The 21,054-nt window shown below is 43.6% G+C and overlaps 1 protein-coding gene across 2 annotated transcripts in view; it reads right to left on the bottom strand.

The window, feature by feature from the left end:
* The window catches only part of htt (huntingtin), a 184,187-nt gene that overhangs the window by 36,431 nt on the left and 126,702 nt on the right, over positions 1–21,054 (bottom strand). For both annotated transcript variants that reach the window (XM_075677006.1, XM_075677007.1), the window contains 11 exons: positions 20,033–20,267; positions 16,542–16,632; positions 16,353–16,456; positions 16,202–16,277; positions 14,169–14,425; positions 11,251–11,365; positions 10,545–10,664; positions 8,460–8,690; positions 3,357–3,485; positions 424–601; positions 255–317 (listed from right to left, as the gene is read on the bottom strand). In XM_075677006.1, coding sequence (XP_075533121.1) covers positions 255–317; positions 424–601; positions 3,357–3,485; positions 8,460–8,690; positions 10,545–10,664; positions 11,251–11,365; positions 14,169–14,425; positions 16,202–16,277; positions 16,353–16,456; positions 16,542–16,632; positions 20,033–20,267 — 1,599 coding nt within the window. The remainder of the gene's footprint in view (positions 1–254; positions 318–423; positions 602–3,356; positions 3,486–8,459; positions 8,691–10,544; positions 10,665–11,250; positions 11,366–14,168; positions 14,426–16,201; positions 16,278–16,352; positions 16,457–16,541; positions 16,633–20,032; positions 20,268–21,054) is intronic.

Here is a 21,054-nt window from a genome sequence, read left to right as displayed (position 1 = left end):
TTAGGGACCCCTGATGTATTCCATCTTGCCTGGGCTGCTTTTTAGCACATACCTACTCCTTTCTTGTTTTCACATAATTTCAGTATTCGGTCAAGTTCAATACTATATATAGGAACTGCAGCCACTATCTCATGCCAATAAGAAGTTTCTTTCCGATGCTATTCTTTATGCAATTTTAAAGGCAACATGAAATATTTGTATGCGCTAACTTTCTACATGAATGCTTTCTGGCTTTGAATGTGTATCATACACACCTGGGGAGCTGCCTTTTGGCTTCCGAGGCGCTACCTTTACTGGGAAGCTTTTCCATCCTTTTACTGAAAGAAAACAAATAGGCCAAGAGGTGAGCAATAAATTGAAGCCCAACAATAATACCAAACTAAGAGCAGCAGCATGCCCTAATTTAACATAGAATGTACTCACAGTGATTGATAAGGTGATAGATGGCTGTTGTGATAGAACAGACCCAAGTCACATGCTTCTGGAGGCCAATGAGAGATGATAGGCTTGGGCTGCTCAGCACAGCATCCAGTGCTTGCAGAAACTCCTCCAAGTGGTTGCAAGAAAAGTACTCGGGAGTCTCTGTCATCCACCGTATGGCCTGGAAGATAAATCACACAAGCTGAATGCTTCAAAAAGACACTCACTGCATATTGCACAAAGCAAATATCTTGCCAATGGCAAGCATGTCTTAATTCTTTCGTTACCACGCCTATTCAAATCGATCACCGGTGATTGATGCTTTAGATCGCCGATTTCAACATGTTGGAGCCGTTTCTTATCCGCTTAAGACCATCCAGTAGTTAGTACAAGCACTGAACTCTCAAATCAGTTAAAATTTTGGCGCTCCGGCGATGTTGCAGCAAAAAGAGGCCTGGCTGTCACCTTCTGCAGCACTCGAGAAAAAAGCATGCCGCTCATGATTACGCTGCACTAGCATCAATATTTTGTAATCAGATGACTCCCAGCAAGTCAAGAATTAGATTATATTACTGACTTTGCCATCCGACAGTTCTGAGCGGTGATAATTAACTGAAAATGATTCCAGCTAGTGAGCTTTGGCTTAGAGTCCGAGTTGTTTTATTCTGCCAAAGTGTATTTCTGAAGGTCCGCGACATGTCCAACATATGGACCTGGCATTTTCAACCAGTTTCCAAGAGTTTCGGTTTCGCTCCTCTCATAAAATCCAGGCAAGGGGCGCTGCCGATGTCACTGCGCAGTTATCGAAAGATGCTCCCATGGCGTTGTCCCACACGGCTGCGTCGCAAGAAAAGCGTCGTGCTTGAAACTATGCTGCACCCACACTTGAATTTAGTCATGAAGACTCGAGTTATGATTCCGAAGATGACAGCAAAGCAGATTCAAGCTCTGACGGCGATGATGTTTTTGGGACATCCGCAGCTGTTTACCGGCGAGCTTCCTTTACGGCCTTGAGCGGTCTCCTTCCTTGTGCACGCTTACCTGCCGATCTTTTTGCACAACCTGAGGCTCTACTGATTATCTTCAGGGTGCATACTTCGCTTGGTTATGATGTGCTGCCATCAGCAACAAAGAAACTTCCGTTCACGCCAAGAAGGCCGCCTGTAGCACATCTCGGCCCAGCACTACGGATCAGCGCAAGACAGTCTACAATGGTGTGGGATTTCTTTCTACTCTTCTCTGCAGAGGTACAATCTTCAAAAATGAAAACAGATATGCTTGGATGCATAATCTTGTAGCTACCCAGCTACGCTGGGAGCGATTGGTCCTGGCAGAGGTGCATGACTCTAGACGAACTGGTGAAGCACATTCCTTGAACTTCTCATTGGACCATCCTCAGAATATGCCGAAAAGGTGGAACTACAAAATGTGTTTTGAGGAGCACAAAGCTGAAGAAAAACGAGACATTTTGTGGGAAAAGTGTGGAGTGCATCTATGCTTCACAAAATCCAGGAATTGCTTCACTGCATGGCATGAGCGATGAACTGGTCTTAGTTTCTTTTTTGTATCCGAAGAACAGCGGTGTACTGAGCATGTATTTTTTCAGACACTATTCCTGGGTTATTTATGTTTGAAATGTATATTCTAAATTTCCTTTGATATTAATGTTTTTGTAGCTATCATGTTTCTTTATTGCTGTTTCTATCAACTGGCAGCAAAAATAGTGCTTTCTAGAATTTCTGTTTTACCTAATAACATTTTTTTGTTTGGCAACGTCTGTTTTTGGAAAGAGCATTTCATTATGCACAATATGCTATGCTGCAATGTGTGCTGGAATATTATTTGTAGTAGTAAATAGTTTTTTTCTGAGACCTATAAAGAAACGACCATTTTTTCACGGTAACGAAAGAGTTAAAACATACATCCAGACATAAATACTGATAAAACCTTAAGACGAAGAAGCATGTTTACAGAAGCAGCCATGGCATTTAAACAAACAAGTAGTTGTACAATGAAATCCCAATAATTAGAACTCCCTGTGCAATCTAAGTTAGCTCCCTATTGCCTTTTCTCTGCCTGTCAGCTCCCTTGTGCCTTTCTTCTGTCTCTCTCTGAGCCTCAGATGTACTATTGTGCCCAGTTTGAGCTACAAACAATGCACAAGCACTTTTTCATGCCCTTTTGCATTGTAGCATTATTCCGAGCATGATAGTGCTCCACATGCAATGGCCATACCTTGCCTCGTGCTTGAAATAAAATATGGCGGCTGTATTAGGTGGAAGAAGGACTTTTGCAATGCTATACAAACATTTCGAAAGAATGGCCCTCTTTCCGTTTCCGCATATGTCTACGATATGAAGTGAATGATTGCCTTCGTTGATCCACTTTTTTTTTTTTTTTTGCTATCGACTCATCTTGAATAGAAAGGCTTTATTCAATGCCCTAGTAGCTGCTCTCTCATGCCTTTTTGGCTGCCAAGAATAATGCCGAGGTGTCAGTATACATTAGCCAATGATAAATTATCCAACGTGTGCCCCCTTTCCTTTAGAAGTGAAATAATAAGAAGATTAGCCAGTATAAAACCACCTCTGCAAGCCAGTACCCTCTGGCAGGATTGAATCAAAGGAGCATTAAAGATGATTTTATATTTCATTTACTTGCTTTTGAAAATTTTAATCCAGATTCTCCACATTAAGCTTTGCAGGTTTAAAGAAGCCTGGTTGTACTCGTACTACAGATGGCATAATATTACAAACCCATTATGAATGAGGTGCTGTCAATATTTTTATCAGCAGGTGCTAGCGGGGCCTTGCAATGACTTGGGCTAAGCTCGGCTTCATCATGTTGGTTTATTTGATTAAAAGACTTCGCCATTTGTGTGTCATTATTATTCCAACAAGAAAGAACGTATAGGTGCAGCTAAGTACAACACCCACCTCAGCACAGAGCACGGCAAACCTGGCCACATCCTCAAGGCTATCAATGGGCATATCGGAAGCCAAGGCTGCCAGGCCATCCAGATATGTGGCCACAGGTGGTGCAAGTCGGCACAGCGTATCCCAAATCTGCACCACAATCATTCACAGTAGACAGTCAAACACAGCTTCTAAAGCCAATATATCTGGAGCCTGCACACTGCACTAACGAAGGACTTGCTCTCTAAGGTATAACTTCAAAGATCTATTGTATGACCAGTGAGGAGCACATGTGCCTATTTCTACCCACATACTCATGTCAGCACGATTACACACTGTGGATGGATGCATCGAGAGCTGGCGTGCAGGCATGAAAAAGGCGCACCACGTACTCTCCTGGTTCTCTATTGCTCTCGCGATGCATGCACCCTTCTCCCCAGTCTCAAGGGAAAGGGAAATGTATCTGACGTGCAAGGAGGACATTCCTCTTGCGAAGTTAAAGAGGTATAAAAGAATGCCACCGGAGGAGACACCCTCTCTCTGTTGCCCCAACCTTGAACCTGACCAACAATGTTACGGATATCTACCGTAACCCGTGAGTGACCTCATTGCCTGACTCACGCACCACAAGGTAAGCCTATTTATGACCTATTTACAGAGTGTACTAGCCATCTGTAAGTGTTGCTTATTGCTCGCAACAATAAACATTGTTAGTAATGATGCCACTGGTTGCCTTATTTGTCTGAACTGAATGCAGCTTCGATTACACGCGCTATGGGTTCTGGAGTACTACAGAACGACTATGGGTGGCTAGATCCAGAGTTTGCCTTCAGCCCTAGCCACACGCAAAGTGTAACCCCACAGACTAAAATGCACTGACATTTATGATAAAGCTAAAAGACTGCCTTTCATAATTACAAAAATCTAGCATGAGATCTACATTTAAAGCAAAATTTTGAATTTATTTTGGCAAGAAAGCTGGGCAGAACTGTGGCACACCACTCTCAATACCTATGAATACACACTATGCAATTACAAATCACAGTAGGTGCTTCAGTTATAATCAAATGAATTAATATTAAACTTTTGTTATTACCACTTGTGATCTCGAGAATGCATTTCTGGCCCTAACGAAATTTCATGCTGATACCATCATACGGCCCATGGCCATACGGCACTATGGCCACCATAGGGTCACCAAGATTGGTGAAGCTTGGTATGAAGTTGTTGTGCAGGGTCACAAATAAGCTGTAAAAAAACCTGAAACTTTAGTCGCCGACACTACAGCCAATGGTGTGGCCGTGAGAAAAATTCACTGCCGGCTGATGTGATAATGGGCCGCAAACTGTTGTGGAAAGCTTATTGCTAATATTTTCCTACGGGTGGTTTATCAGTGATTGGGCGCGAGGTCACACGTGTGAGTTAGATTGACAGCTGTGGAAGCAGCGTTTGGGTCCATGGTCGACCAGCCAGCAACTAATGCGAGCACGCATTCCAAGATTGTCTGTGTGTTCACACGTGGGTAGAAAGCTCCGAAATGCTTGAACGTGCATGCGTGAATACTGATCTTATGAATCTGATACGATGAGTGTGCCTTTGGGTGGCTAATCGGCCTGATCTTCGCACAAGCTTCCGTGCTTCCCACATGCACTGCTCTTGTTGTTCTCTCTCTTCGCATACAGTTATTCGTTTCGATCGGTACGGTCGACCTGGGGGGCTATTCTGCAAGCGTCCACCTAGTGGACATGTCCATTTCGTCTGCTGCTAAAGTGCTGATTAGCTGGGAGCGCCTGTGTCCTTCTGACGTGTACTCCAGCCCAGCCAATCACAACTTCAGCAGCAGACGGAATGGTCATGCCCACTAGGTGAACACTTACAGAATACCTGTAGAAGGATCGATATTTGGGCGAGTTGGTACTGGTTGAACATCTTGAAGGGGCTGCCCCTTCAAGATGTTCTACAGAATACCTTCCCAGGTCTAACCTTGCACCATTAGATATCGTTCTCCGTGGGAACTCTGCGCATGTCAACGCGCCGACTGCGATCAGGTCATTCAGAGTAGGTACCGAATATTCGAGAATTTGAGTACTACGTATTTGATTCGAGAATATAATTATTACAATGTTCACTATTCGATTTGAAATCGAATATTCGAGTATTCACACACAACACATGTTAACTGGGCTCCAAAAAGGTGTTACAAAAACACAGGCATGGAGCACTTCTTAATAGTGCACTCCCATTTCTTTTATATGGTCACAAGCACACTCGCACTGTTTTTTAGCACGTCAATAAGTTGCTTTTGTTTTCATATTGAATGTGGGATCACAATAACGTGTTGCATTGCTCCACCAGGCATGACAGGTTTTAATGAGGGCCCTCATGAGTTTCATGGGGTAGGCTACTTCACTGCCGTCTGCTAGCATATAGAAATAACCTTTGGTAAAGTGGTAAAGACACTTGGCAATCCAGAAACAAGCCTTGGTCTTTTGTTGTAGTGCTGAGAGAGGCAGGTAGTAATTTTTCCAAGTTGTCTTTGCTTCCATAGTTACTTCTTACTACAGTAAGATTACTAAGCCATGAACTAGTTTTGTTTGGCTGTGTGCTGCACACTTGAATGCACAGCTCTCAAAGTTTGTACTGCATAAGTACCATATTTACTTGCATAATGATCGCACTCGCGTAATGATCGCACCCCTGAATTTCATCGTCAAAATTCAATTTCTTTTCCTTTCCCGTGTAATGATTGCACCCCGAACTTGCCACAGCGATGTCATGTGCCAAGTCTAGCTAACGATGATCGTGCTCACCATCTGACGAATGCTGTTGAATGCTACGCGATCGACTCTTCAAGACATACCAAGCGGTCTGCACGCACCGAACATTATTAAGCAGATGCCCCATTTCATTCCTTTCATCATTTTCCGTACTTCCAGGAAAAAAGCTACAACCAAACTTGTCTTAGCTTTATTATTTGTAGGCTTTATATAGGTTGTGGTCAACAACAACAACAACAAAATAAAGGGCGCTTTTTGATTCTTTTCATCTGCACTCGTGGGCATGCAACAAATCGCGAGTGGCAACGATAGTAGCCACGTTTACACTGATACGTTGTACCCTATTCATACGCCAACGCTTGTTATACAGCTAAGATATTCGCCCACTCATAGCGGAAGCATGCCATATTAAGATAGTAGTGAAGACAAATGCCGCAGTTTCTGCAGCGTGCCGGCCATGGGTTTCTGTCACTGGCAGCTAAGCGCGCCCATCTCTGTTTCTGTCCCCTCAAAGTGATCATGGCTACATTATTGCCGCAAACTCGCCGATAGTAACAATATTATTCATTATTGATATGGAAGAAACTGTTTCAATGCGCATAATGTACTCATGAGAAGAAAAAAAATTGCGTTCGGCGGGTTCAGCTAGCTCTGCGGGCTGCCATTTTTGTTTTGGTGTCCCGCACTATTACAGCGGCAGCTGCGTACTTGTTGACCTGTTGTCATCCCACAGCAAACGCGAGTTGAAAAAAAAAAAAATGTTTCTTTTCGCGGGAAATTATACTGCGTAATGACCACAGCCCTGAATTTGCGTCAATTCTTTTTACAAAAGAGTATGATCATTATGCGAGTAAATACGGTATTTATGCCACCCAATAGTGCTCTTATTTATTGTTGCTAACTGTGCAATCTTGTCTGCAAACCTGTTCCCAGATGTCTTTATTATTTTCTAAACAATAACATTAAATAACCTGTGGTAGCAAGTATATGGCAGAATGCAAAAAGGGAAGACAACTCCCTATTTTTTGAAATGGTATCAGATATAAAGATGAACCTTTGTCTAGAATAGCAGCTTTGATGCTCTCAGGTAGCTCACAAATAAGCTGTTCGGTATGCCTTTAGAAGCAGCAACAAATGGAGGAGCACTATGCGGACCCCTTGGGATGAAATGAGGATGAAGCACTGAACTTAGCCGAAGTACTTTCAAGAATTTTACCATGGCAATTTAATGGCCATTTGTGTCACTAGAAAAGTCACTAAATAAGTTGCCAATGCTCGAAGAAGGCCAACTTGTTAAAGGGCCCCTCACTAGGCCCCACAGTAAATTTTGGTTATGCACTGGAAGTTGGTATGTGTCTTCTCGGAAGCGTTCTGCCGCAAAAATTTTTCAAATCGGCTCATTAATAGTCGAGATAGATATTTCAGTGCCACGAACCCATGATTTCAAGAGGCGAGCTCCACTGCATAGCGAGACACTCTCTCCACTCACCCTGTCTAGCCTCCGCAAGCGAAATTCCTTCCCTGCGTTCTCCCACATCGAACCTCGAGGATCACGTGACGCATACGTCACAGGTCCCGCCTTCATTTTTTTTTTCCTCCTCGCTTTTTCTTTTTCTTTTTTTTTGCGCCGCTGCGCTTTTTTGTTGACGGTGTTGCATGCGAGCTGTTGTCCTTGTCTCGTTTTGCGCAGCGCACAATTTTGCACACTGTGCACAAGGAAACATGACTAGCAGTATAATTCAGTGCTACACGAATACCGAGGTAGAACAAGCGGATTGCAGAGCATGATCCCGCCCTAGAACAAGGTAGAAAATGGCATATTTTCGGTATCTGCGCACGTGACTGTATGACCGTGGGAACAAGCAGACGAAGTGGAAGTACATCTCTCTTGCTTCGGTGTGAAGTAAAACAAAAAACACACCGGCATTCCATTTGTGTTTTATTATTTCTCTAAACTTCAATTTGTCGATTCAAGCAACAGATCACGCAAATAACAGATGTTGCCTTGAATAATTCTCGAAGTCACGTGCCACTACGAGCGATGTCACACTGCGGACACCCATGGGCGCAGGGACACAGGTACGTCACCTTCCGACTTGAAGCGGGGTCGCCGCGAGGGAAAGGGAAAACGGCATGCGGATTGAAATGTCAGACCTTTCTGTGGCACGTAGTGATGTAATTCTTTGCAAACACAATCATTAGTGCACATTGTATGCTGTGCGCTCGTCAGCTCAAAATGGCCAGACCTGGTGAGGGGCCCTTTAAGATGACTAAAAACTCACTAAATTTAGCGACTTTCTTGCTAAGCTACCAGCAATGGCTGCAAGTGAGTAGACTGCTTTTGTACCTGTGTGTCCTCCAGTAGCGCGATAAGCCGAGCCTGATGCCGTGCTTCCCGAGGGCACTCAGCCACTGTTGTTGCCAAGAAGGGGTGGTGTGGCTGGGGCAGCTCAGCCACCAAGCGCCGGGTCTGGCCAAGTACACAAGCCCGCGCCGCACGATACAGCGCGGACTCGCCTGTGCTCGAGCGCTGGGCACCCAGTCGCAGGCTTGCACACACCACAGCTGGCCCCACATTCTGTTACAAGAGGACATTAAGCTGGCACAAATGTTAAATTCACGGGTTGTACGTGCCAAAACCATGATCTGATTAAGAGGCACGCAGTAGTATGGGGCTCCAGATTAATTTTGACCACCTGGTGTTCTTTAACGTGCACCCAATGCATGGCGTATGAGCATTTTTGCATTCCGCCCCCATAGTAATGCGCCTGCCATGGCCAGGATCGAAGCCACGACCTCGAGCTCAGCAGCACAATGCCATAGCCACTGGGCTACCGCAGAGAGTCTGACAGAAATGTGGCATGCACACAGGGTCACCGAATTTGACTGGTCAAGTTACTCATACAGAATTCTCTGTCCTTTCAGTGGTGCTTGTAAGCAGAGGAAGTGACAGATGGATGTTGGGGTGTCATGGGTGCCGGACAGAACACACAATAGAAGGGGACGGACAATGGCACTTCTCTTAACTGAGGTGTTGAGAGCAGCGACATTGTCCATACCGTTCTCTTATGTGTTCTGCTTGGCGCCCATGACACCGCAATTAATCTGTACCAACAAACAAAAATTTAAGTTCTTCTTTAGATGAATGTGGCGTTTATCAATTTCATGCCAAACTTGTGGCACCAGTGATGTGATTGATACGTGACTGAGATTTCACTGTATTTTCATGGGTATGGATTTATTTTGTGTACGAAGAATCAAGAAAAATTGCCAAATTGGTTTTTGTTTACTTTTGATTGCAATTTCTAAAACAGTGATTAAAACCATGCTCAGACCGATGTTACTGGTCGAGGCATGGCCAAAACATCTAAAAGTAAATATGCTTTTTAAACAAGTGTGCCATTTGTTTAACTATGCCAGATGTTTCATGCAGTGTGAACCAACTTTTATAACCACCCTAAATAGACCTTGACAACCTCAATTCGTCATGAGTTTTCACCATTGTTTTTCATATAAAAAGCCCTCCACACAACATAAATTGCATAAATCACGAGACATTTTATCATCATCTCTAGTACTGAATAAGATTTCCCACAATATTTGCAGATATACTTCTGTGTTATAACAATGTTATTAAGATACAACACATCAAGAAAATAAGCCATTATAATAGTTTCTTTCAAAAAAGAAACAGAAAAAAAAAAGTAAAAGCAGCCCTTCAGGTATAAAAAAAAAGTGGTACATCTTATGTGATTGAGACCAATGACATATTGCTGTAGTTGCCCTGAACTACTCGGAGCATTTTTTGAAGTGTGATTAGTGCGCTAATTGGCTAAGTTCGGTTATGCAAAATTTTAATTATTCATCTTAGGGCATATGTTTGATTGGAAAAGTTGTAGATCGTGCTCAGAAACACACTATGATGTTTCCATGATGTTATATTTTACATGGTTCTTTTTTCTGGGTTCTGAAGAAAGCCCACGAAATATAAAAAAGACATTGCTGCACACTTGAACATGTGGTTTGCTAATGTGTTTTGTTTAGCTGCCATCCAAACAAGACATGCATTGTACTGCGCTGGGCGTTGTCAATGCATGTGGCGCAAACATGTGATCGATGGGTCCTCGATCCGATCTTAACTCAAGCTCACTGCTGCCAAGGGCCAGTGCTCGGGAGTAAAAACACACAAAAGGTGTCACAGGAAGATGGGGACTTGAAGTGATCAACAGTGGGTTTTTGCACCCTTGTTTGCCCACAGTTGATCACCCCCTTGTTTAGTAGTCAGTCCTGTGAAATTCTTTAGTGTGGCAGAGGCACAACATTATAGTAGTTCAATTTATGTGAATTTTCTAGTGGCCGTGTCTCCTGTAAGTCGTCTTCTCCCACAGGCAAAGAGCCTGTGCTGCTGGGGGGACTCAAGTGTAGGACCAACCTTTAATTGAATGATGGCTTCCGTATCTTCATTACTCAAGTTAGCCAGCAGCTGGGAGCACTCCATTGCAGATGCTTGTCCAGAACAGCAGCGTTCCCGTACTTGTGCAAGAAACCATTCCTGCATTTTAGTAAGCAACAAGGGGTGCCTTTCTTAAGCCCGTAAGACATGCAAGGACAACAGCTATTTAACTGAACACGAAATAAGGGCTCCTTGTTTATAGTATTTTAGTTGCACAGTCAAATCATTAGTTGCAACTTCATTACTCAAAGCTGTTCTCCTCTCCACTTACTTTAAGGGTTGTTTTGTTGCTGCTTTTAGTGCACATGATGTATAGATAGTGAATGTGGTCACAAATACTTGTCTCCCTCCAGGAATAATATCAGCTGCTACTGGTTGGCGCCCGTCCTGTCGATGTGTGTTTTTCGGTACTTGTTTTTTCATGCCATAATACTTATACCAGGATAGATGAGACAAACGAGAACAAGGTGAAAGTGGGAGCCAACGTATTGACAAATGCACTTGTCTTTTTCAATACTTATATCAGTATTACATGCAATGCTTACATGTGTCTTGAGAATGCCACAGAGGCAAGGTAATAAGTCCCATTGCAATGGACAACAAACTTCTGAAGTGATCCACAATCTGTGCTTAAGTGCATTTTAGCGTTATAGTGAAAAACAATACTTGAGACAATGTTGCGTACCTTATTGACGTGAAGCTTTGGTGGGCTAACGAGGTCTGCTCCTTCTCCAGATGCCATCAGCTGTGCTCCGTCTGCTTTCAGCAACTTTTCCAATAGTGACAGAAGGTGCGGGTGTCTGAAAATAAGTCAGCACAAGTGTCTGCAATCCTGCAAGCAACATCACTTCTGTTCTTTAGTTTACACCACGGTTTTCATGGAAGCAGTCACACTGATCTGCTTATGAATGACATTTTATGACAGGCATAGTGCCTGATACCCCAACACAGATGACCATCCTTGAAATGTGCAAATCAATTCTACGTGCTTCGCTCCAGTTTGCAAGAAGAAATAGAGGAACTGAGGGGCTTGATGCTTTGTTACAACCATGTGAAGCAAACAGACAATGAAGGCAACGAAAGCACAGGGGAAATTAACTACCCTTTTTAACAGAAAAATATCATAGTTTTGCCATAAGGGCGAAGCAATGAATGCAATAGCAACATGTTAGAATTTACATGAAGTGTAGGTCTCATAGCTGTAGTGGTAGTATGCGTTGAAGTAAACATAAGCTGACTAAGTAAAAATTAGCTGTCGTGCCAGGGGTCCTCTGGTTGAATCCTGCAATTGGACAATTTCATTTATGTTTCTTAATTAAAGCCAATGTCTTTCTTAGCGACTTTACCACCATTTTTCTGTATCGGGTATGCTTTGAACCTATTCCCTGGGCTGATGTCGGAGGTAGTGCACAGCCAAGGCAATAAAATTGCATCATTTTCAGGTTTGACCTCCGTTACTGTTTCCCACTTTTAATATTTAAATCCGAGAAGATTTAAGATAAAAGGCCTGTGCTGTCAGTGTTTTGCTTCATAGCATTTGTTTGTGGGCTGCCATTATGAGAATTGTGAGGAAGAATTTTGTCACGAATGTAAGGCCTGGTATGAGCAACTTTAGCGATAGAATTCTGTGGCAATTTAACGCACATCACGTACTCATGACGCCTGCAGTAGAAAGGATGTTCCACTTCCGCCGCCAAGGTTTGTGAGTGGTGGCGCTGGATAACACTCCCAGGGTTAGTTCTAGTAGTAAAACAAATACAGTAAAACCTCGTTAAACCGTACCCGCTTAAACAGTAGTTTCGTTTTAAAAGTAGTAAAGTCAAATCCCCGACTCAGCGGCCATTGAACATAATGTGTTTTGTATACGCATAAACCGTACCAGCTTATTGCGTATGCATCGGTTAAAACGTAGAGTTTCCACTTTTCGTCGCGCAAACATGGCGGTGCGTCGTCTCTAACAGGCGGCCCGGCAGAACAACAAGCCTCAGAGATTGGAACTACGGCCTCCAAGCTCCCTGTGCGTTTGCGCGTGAAGCCACATCAACATCATTTCGACACCATGCCAGAGAGCGTTGTGGCGTCGTGCATGCGAGGACTCGCGTCATGATGAAGCTCGGATAAAAGAGACGCCGGGTGCTCAGCATAGAAGAAAAATTAGACATAGTCCGTTCTATCGAACGTGACACGAAGAAGTCGGCACTGGCATGCAACAGGGATCTGCTGTTGACTACAGTGTGTGGCATTTGGAATGCGAAGTTGCTCGGCAGCGCTGCTACGACCGCAAAGAGATGTCGGCTACAAGGTTCGACTTTTCGCCATCATTGCCTCTGTTGTTGCCGAAGTGTCGACTAGCGACAGTGATGAAGATGACACGGAAAGCGACAGCACGGGCGATTCAGGCCCGACAGTGGCAGAAGCTGCACGTTATGTCAGCCTCATGAATACAATCGTCGCGACGAGAACAGGGGCGCGATAACGTAACTATTCCAACCTCCAGCACCCGGCAATGAAAAAGGCGGCCCGGGACTTCTGGAGCACTACCGCGCGCGTGCACGGAGAATACGTAACACCAACGAGGAATCTGCCATGCGAGTGTTTACCGAGAAGAGGGGGCTGGCTGAAAAGCTGGCACGCAGCTTCAGTAAGTTTGAGGCCGCTGTCGTCGTGCTAGGCCGCCGCGGCATCAAACGAAAATAAAACTTTTGTCGCGCGAAGTGAATAAATACTGCATGTTTTTTCCCCCTTTCATCGCACTCTCTCTGAGTTCCGTTTTCGACAGGTAAGTGGGCGAGCTCATGCTATTTCGGTTAAACAGTACTAATGTTTAGTACGTACTTTTTCCGAGCTCCGGCCAACTACGGTTTAACGAGGTATCACTGTACCCAAGAAAGTGGATGCGAAAACGACGCTGCCGTAGCTCAATTGAGCTACGGCAGCGTACCAATTGAGCTACGGCAGCGTCGTTTTCGCATCGCATGTATAATGTGAAGACATGAGATTGTTCCCCACCTGTGGCAAGTTGTTTTTTCGTCCACTTTCGTTTCCATTAATTTACAATTTCTTTAATTCAATTAGTAAGTACAAGTAATTTCCCCTGTTTTCCTTGGTGTCATTGTTTGTGGCTTCTTATGACATATACCACATGTCATGTAGCATGGCATGGCATATAGCATACATATAGCTCAATATAAACGGAACTTCATGGCGATGCCAACGACGATGGCAAAAATTCACTTGGAGTGTCCATATAATTGCTATCACAATATAATGTAGAAATAATAAGCAATAGAGGAAATGAAGGTGGAGGTAAAGACAACTTGGTGCATGTGGGAGCTGAGCCCGTATCTTTTTCCTTAAGCATGCAGTGCTCTACCATTAAGCTACTATGGTGGCTGTCCTCCTGTCAACTTTCTTGGGTATTTGAGCATGTGTACAAGATTACCCTTGGGAGCGCTAGCCAGTGCCACTCATGGCCACAGTTTACTGGTTACCATAATACACTTACCAGTGTACAGACAAAAACAGAACTTCTGAGCAAAAGAAACACCACCCCTGATGCAGTGCAAGAAATTGAACAATTAATGCAAGCCTGGCAGAGCTCACCTGAGATGCAACCTCGCAGAGCGCATGAACTCTGGCAGGCCAGCCAGGTCCTGCAGAGCAGTCGGGGATCTGGCAGTCAAGCCGGGCTCTGTGAGAATGAGCTCCAGCTGCCGCTGAGCCAATGCCTCACAAGTCCGTGCCAGAGAGAGGTGAGGGGTCACTAAGATCTTTTCTACCAGCAGGGCCAACAGGGCAGCAGACTGGGCAGGATGAATACCCTCCAAGCAGTGCAGCAGCTTGCTCATGAAGCTTGGTTGCTACAGTCAGGTGCATGGCCACAAAGTGGTCAGTACACGAAGACAGGTGGAAGGAACAACAGAATGAGTGATTGTTGACATGCAGAAATTAAGGTGTGAAAATTAGCAGCTATTCGGAAGAAAGATGTCCTGTGTTGAATGATCATAAGCCTATTTTGAGCTCGTGACCCCCAGATATTGCATCCCTTCAAGGTGAGCTCAAACAGGACCTGCTCAAGGGTAGCATCCAGAGCACAAATTTTATTGACACGAGTCCACTACCCCAAACAAGTAAACACAGCTCTAGTGTTGTTTTGCATTTCACACTGATGCAAATAACTGCCATGTTGAACCCCCTAGAAATGTTATGAATTACGAAGATATATATTAAAAGAAGAGTGGGAGAACAGAAAGGAAGGACCATATGAATTGAAAGACAGCTTTTTGTGCCAGCCATATATGACAACTGTGATGACAAAACTGAAGCACATTACGTCTGAAAAAAGATAAGTGTTTAATTATTTATTTGGTAACAGTAGCAAGTACACAGTGGTGGAACAGCAATTTCACCTTTCGGTGCAGGTGCTGGAGCAGCATCAAGCACTTCTGACGCAGGCTCCAGCGCTAGTGTGCTTACCATATACCATGCAAATTTTAACTGATATAATCGACATGTTGTAGAGACGGGCTTGCGCGAAGCTTACTCTGCAAGCGCAGCCATAAAACAATGCGACACTCCTCCACACCGCGATGCACAACTGGCACTAGGGCCGTGTCCATTGATACGGCGTAGAGAAGGCATCACAGACCAATTGTCAACAAAGTGTGTTTGTTAACCCACGATGCAACACAGTGCGACAGACACAGCCTGTGGGCAAAGGCTCACCGCAAGACCAATCCAATATGCACACCTGCACTAAACATGACATCATGCAATAAACTCATGTCATGCCATGCACATTAGGAAGTTTTCGAATAGGAACCACGAAGATTCTGTGGCCGAGAAAAAAAAGCGTCAGCGCCACTGTGCATGTGCAAGACACAAATACGGTTTTTGGCGACGCTATTTTACCGAAATAGTGCAGTGACCCAAACTCGGTGCAAAAGTTTTGCATCAACGAACGTGGCGGCACCCACTGAAATGGCAGCTCTCGCCATGTACCTCATTCTCCAAGACCATTCTTAACTATGCACCATGTGCGATTCTGATTGCAGCGGCTCTTTTGCAAAGCCCCGCTATCCCCCATAAACATAGAAATAGCTTACCTTTAGTCCTAGAATGTGACATCCTCCTTATGCAAACTCAGCGGAACCACGCAAGTTCAATGAACACCAAAATAAAGTGCCAGCAAGATGGTACAGCACTATATAGTGAGAAACTCTGAGGCCGGGCTTCTGCTTCCTTCAATGATGATGATGATTACAGCGTGCTGTTGATTTTGATTTGTTTTGCTAGCAGTGAAGCATAGATGGAAGGAGGGCATGGCTCTTTTGCATGCTTTGGCGCAGGGTTGACACAATTTTCTGCTAACGTGCCGTTTTGGTGAAGGATGGTGCAAAGGACCGCTCTCGGCGCAATTTCGCGCACTGGGCACAGCTGTTCCACCACTGAGGACCCCAAGATATTGAAATGGTTTCTATTCTTATGGAGGTCATTTCAGTGTTTTGTGTGTGATTTGTCCTTAATTACAGACTCATAAAATGGACCCTCATGGTTATACTCCAAATTTTGAACGCCACAAAACAGGATGCCCTGTCTAGTTAACTGTAAGACCTGAGTTCACAAAAGGCCCTCACCGAGCTTTTTGTCTCGCAGCGAGTAAGCACTGCTTGAACAAAAAGGCCACTTGCTGCTGGGTTTCGATGAATGACACTGAAAAAAAAGAAAAAGGACCATGCAAGGCAACACACACAAAGCTGCCCAGTCAGATTCACCAGTTTTACAAACCTTATGAAATCAGAGACAGGTGGCTCTGAAGACAGCCGTATGATTTCACTCACGTGGTTCACAATGAGCCAGGTCATAGGTTCAGCATCGTATATGTTTTCACACTGGAAAAAAAGTTGTAACAAGCGAGTGAAAGTGTTTTTTTTTTAAAAAGAAGCAGCCTTTTACATAATTCGAAGCAGCCCTCACCAGGTAATCACAGAGAAGGATGAGCCCTGCTTGAGATACCAGCTCAAAATTGCAAGAATGAGAAGGTGTGTTGAGGTTTCTACGGGCCATTCTGTAAAAGGAAAGGAAATGTCCAAGACCACAAGAAATAATTGATACAATCAACTTCCATTAATTTGACCCTGACACGACTAACAAAAGTGATTTAATTATCTGGCAGGTCAAATTAAACAAGATGCAGAAAAAAATGCTAAAATGCACTGCTGATTCATTTGGCAGTATTTCCTTGATTCTAACACACCCCTGAATCATACGCGTGCCCACTTTCTATGTCTCCAAAACAGGAAACTAATGTAGAAATGACATTAAAGCGCCTAAATGAAGTAGAAATTTAACACACAGCCACTTTTTTGGCAAGAAAAATGGGCAAGGGTCTAATATGTGTCGCACAATGGCATCCGGTTTTCTAAAGTCTGCTTCGCCACAATGCATCCACGTTACAACGTAAATCGTACTTTGGTATCATGTCCGACTTCACTGTGCAGGCAAATTGCAGCCTAATTTTCATTATATATATTTAAAAAAAACAACGCACGTAAACATCATAATCAGATACTGTGAGCTACAGTTACTGCTTGAAGATCTTCCTAAGGCAGGCCGAAAATAGGCATTTTCGATGGGAGATGATGTGTGTTCAACACATTCACTTTCCCCTAAGCTCCACTGAGACTGACACTGCTACTACTAAAGGGGCCACTATCGGGGTCACCATAGGAACCAGGCGCATTCATGCTGTCAGGTCAAGTTGGAATTATCCGGTGAAGGCCAATTGTAGGATAGAAATAACGAAAGTGGGGGCCTATAGAAATGCATGAGCACTGGCCGAGGCCTTCGGCTGGGATTGAGTTAACCCTTTAAGTGTTTTATTATTTTCAGCAAACTTCACCTTATTTTGCATTTATTTTATGGCTTATTTTCAAACTTCACTCCTTTGAAAACCCTTCTAAAGCTTTTTCAACCAATTTGCTACATGTTTTAAAAGTGAAAAGCTCATTTTACCTCTTCACTATGCAATATCTAGGTACTAGTCATTGCCACAAATGGTACAGTTAGAAATGAGGAATAATTCTTTATCCTGTTTCAAAATCAACTATTCCACGAAGCAAAGTTCTTGAACGAAGGAAGTTTTTTGTGCATTCTTGCACTTCTAAGGCAGGCCATGAATTGTGTGAAACTTCATGAAGCACGGAACGGTGCAGAGAGCTTTGCGAATCATCACTTTCGGTAGAAGAAGCGATGAGAAAATTATCGTCATCCTCTTCGCTCGAAGAGCAAAACTCTAGCGCATAGCTATTACTCTGACTTTCACTGCCAGGGTCGAGCACCGGCTTTCTTTTGCATGCACAACTCATGGGCGAGCTGTCAGTGACAGACGCCATTGTTCCAAATCTGCCAAAAGGCCCAAAAAGTGTGCGATTCCAAAAATGCTGTTTTTGAGCGCTGACAAAGTGGATCCATCTATGTAATAGAAAACAAAGACCGCAATAAATGTGCCCCTCTAGCACTAACAAAATGGCTGCCGTCTATGTTGGAGACCACGGAGACTGGATCAACATGGCCTTTGAGGTGCGAAATACTAAGCTCGGATTTTAAATGCTGGCACTGCAGCTGTCTATGTAATAGAAGAAAAACTAAGTGGACATGCCGAGTTCATAGAAATCGCTGTGAAAATGGGAATATTGCCGCTGACCTGAGCTCTTCCAAAAACACTTGAAGGGTTAACTGAGAAATTGAAATAATTGGGAGTCAAATTAACAGTAGTCTGCTGTAGTCATGTGACATTCAGAATAAAGGAAAATATGTATTAAGCACATGCATGTAATGTGAAGATGTGGTTACATAACACTCTGAGAGTTTCAAGCAACTTGGAATGCAGGGTATTTTGCTTTGAAAGCTTGTTTTATTAGAGCATGGTTTTATTTATTTACATTGCTGTTTTCCTAAGTAAACATAGTGCAAATTTAATTTTGAGGACTGCTTGTAGTTTCTTTCATGCAAAAATGAAATTACAGAAAATGAAGTGACAAAGGAAATGCTGAGCCACAGCTGTTGAGCCACAGATGTTGAGTCGCAAGTGGCATCGAATACACGACTGCTTACAATACCACTGTCGAATTAACACAAAAATGTACATTCCGCAGTACCTTTCTAAGCATAGAAGGTCTCCTGCATACACATGGAAAGTTTCAAGCAGAAATGTTGCATTGTTTGCTTATAGCAAGAATTCCAGAATTTAATGTGCAGCTCAAAGGTACATTTTAAAGACCTTGACATCAGTTTGGATCCAAATTTCTTAGAGTGCCCTCAATAAAAACATACAACTTCAACATGTGTTCCTGATGTTCCTCCCAATGCACCCTTAATGATATACTTGCTAGTTTGTAATAAGAAAAAAATTATTTTCAAAGCAATTGTAGACAAGAGCCCCAATAAGTACAACCTTGATAATTTCCTATGGTGCCCTGAAAGCAATTACAGCTTTGAAGTTTCTCCAGCGTGCTTTTCCTATGACATGCTTTATGCCAACCAAGTTTCTTCTTGATATGACCAAGTGGTCTGAAACAACAGACTGTCGAGAGCTCCAATGTGCAATATCGGAATTTTAGTAATTTTCCTTAATGTGGCTAACTGCCACACATATACCCAACTTTGCCTACACATTACTCATGACATACAAATTTCACTGTGCTAGCTAGTTCCAATGGTTCTCTCAATACAGTTTTGTCAAAATTTAGAGGGCACGTATGGACGGGACATTCTCTGCCACATCTTACATTGCAATAACAGCTACTCTGTAAAAGTTTTAAAAGAAATGTTCACTTATACTAAAAACAAGTAACTCCTTTTCTGCTAAAGGCAACCTAAATTGCAGTGCTACTGACCTCAAGTCAGCAGTTGTGGCGAGATAAGGGAATGTTTCTGTACAAAGAACAGCAGCTTCTTTTTGGAAAAGCGAAGTTTCTGAGGGGTGGCATTTTTGTATTTTGTAAACAACCAAGTAAATTCATGTCAGCCTCTTCTCCTATTTCAATGTTTTTGCAGCTATTCAACTCAGCAATATTACGACATGTTACTCATCTTCTACTAGTGAGTATGTATTTTCAGCCCTGGTACATTGGAGAAATAAGCACCAGTACCAGCTGCAACTAGCAGATGATGAGATTAGCCCTACATGTCAGTTTTCACAAAGAAGTGCACTAAGAAAAGCATGTGACCTTATAAAATTATATATGAACTGTTTTATGTTTTTATTTCCATGTAATAAACCTTTCACAACTATTTGATTGGCTATGTGCAGGGCTTCACTTAAGGACTGTGTTCTCTGTACCCTTAATTGCATGTTTGTGTTGGTGCGCAAGCACATGGGTTTTCCTCACCACTTTTTGAAAGCAGGTGAGTACATTAGGAACAAGACTTGTTTTGAATCCATAGGAGTCATGATGCTGACCTACCCAGCTGCACTGACAGTGCTGCCCACGCTTGGCCAGAGCACCCTGGACCAGAACCCTTGCTCGCCATAATTGAGCAGGGCAAGGATGTTGCACCACTGCACACTCAGGGTAGGATAAGAGTAAGCCAGCGACAAGAAGTGTTGGTTGATTTCCTCAATGCCGCACACCTCCGTACCCGCACTGGACTCTGCATGCACAGCCTGCATCGCAGCTGTGGCTACACGGCAGAAACTCCCTGTGCGAGTACATGAAGCAGAAAGAAGAATGAGCAGTGAATACCCTTCTAGATATTTTCCAATTGGACTGTATAAATAATTATGCTTCCCATCTCTTTCCTTCCAATATTTTATCTGGCACAGCAGGGAAAAGTAGCCATGTTTAAGCAGCAAAGAGATGAGAACAATTTTGAGAATGTCTTTATGGCTATGCTCAGGTGGATGCCAACATTAATTTTCCAAGAACATATTCAAAACTGCATTAACATACTACTTCCACATCGTACTGCCTATACAATGGGTGGATGGAGATGCCTTCTTTGCGGCTATATGCCTTGTTTGCATGTGAAGGCCATTTGTCCCTCTTGACTTTCAAAAACATAGCTGGCATGCTGGTGTTAATTTTCTGTACAAGCCACACTTGTCCTTATTCATCTCAAGTTGAACATGAGGGCACACGACACTGGGACAAGCCCCGACTGATCTTTTTATGGCCTCTCTCTCTCGAGAGCTCTGGAGTAAGTGAATGAAGCTTGCCGCAGCTTACACACTGCTTAGCTTGGGTGTGTTCATGCTCCCATGGCCTGTTTCCAGTGCGTGAGGTGTGCTAGTCAATCACTACAAAGCTCACACAGCAGTTACTAATCGCTGGGGTGAGGACCACCTAATGAGGGAAGAGAAAGGTTGCTGGAAGACCAATCACAGTCTGTTCCAATGACATGCACTTGTGCATGTGACAGAGGGCCAGGAAGGAAGGATGCAGCCTTGTGCATGAGATTACCTCTAGCAAGCCCATGTTAGTTGCTG

This window comes from Dermacentor variabilis, unplaced genomic scaffold (genome assembly GCF_050947875.1).
Source record: "Dermacentor variabilis isolate Ectoservices unplaced genomic scaffold, ASM5094787v1 scaffold_12, whole genome shotgun sequence".
Classification (NCBI taxonomy): Eukaryota; Metazoa; Arthropoda; class Arachnida; order Ixodida; family Ixodidae; genus Dermacentor; species Dermacentor variabilis.
This window is presented reverse-complemented; position numbering and strand designations above follow the sequence as displayed.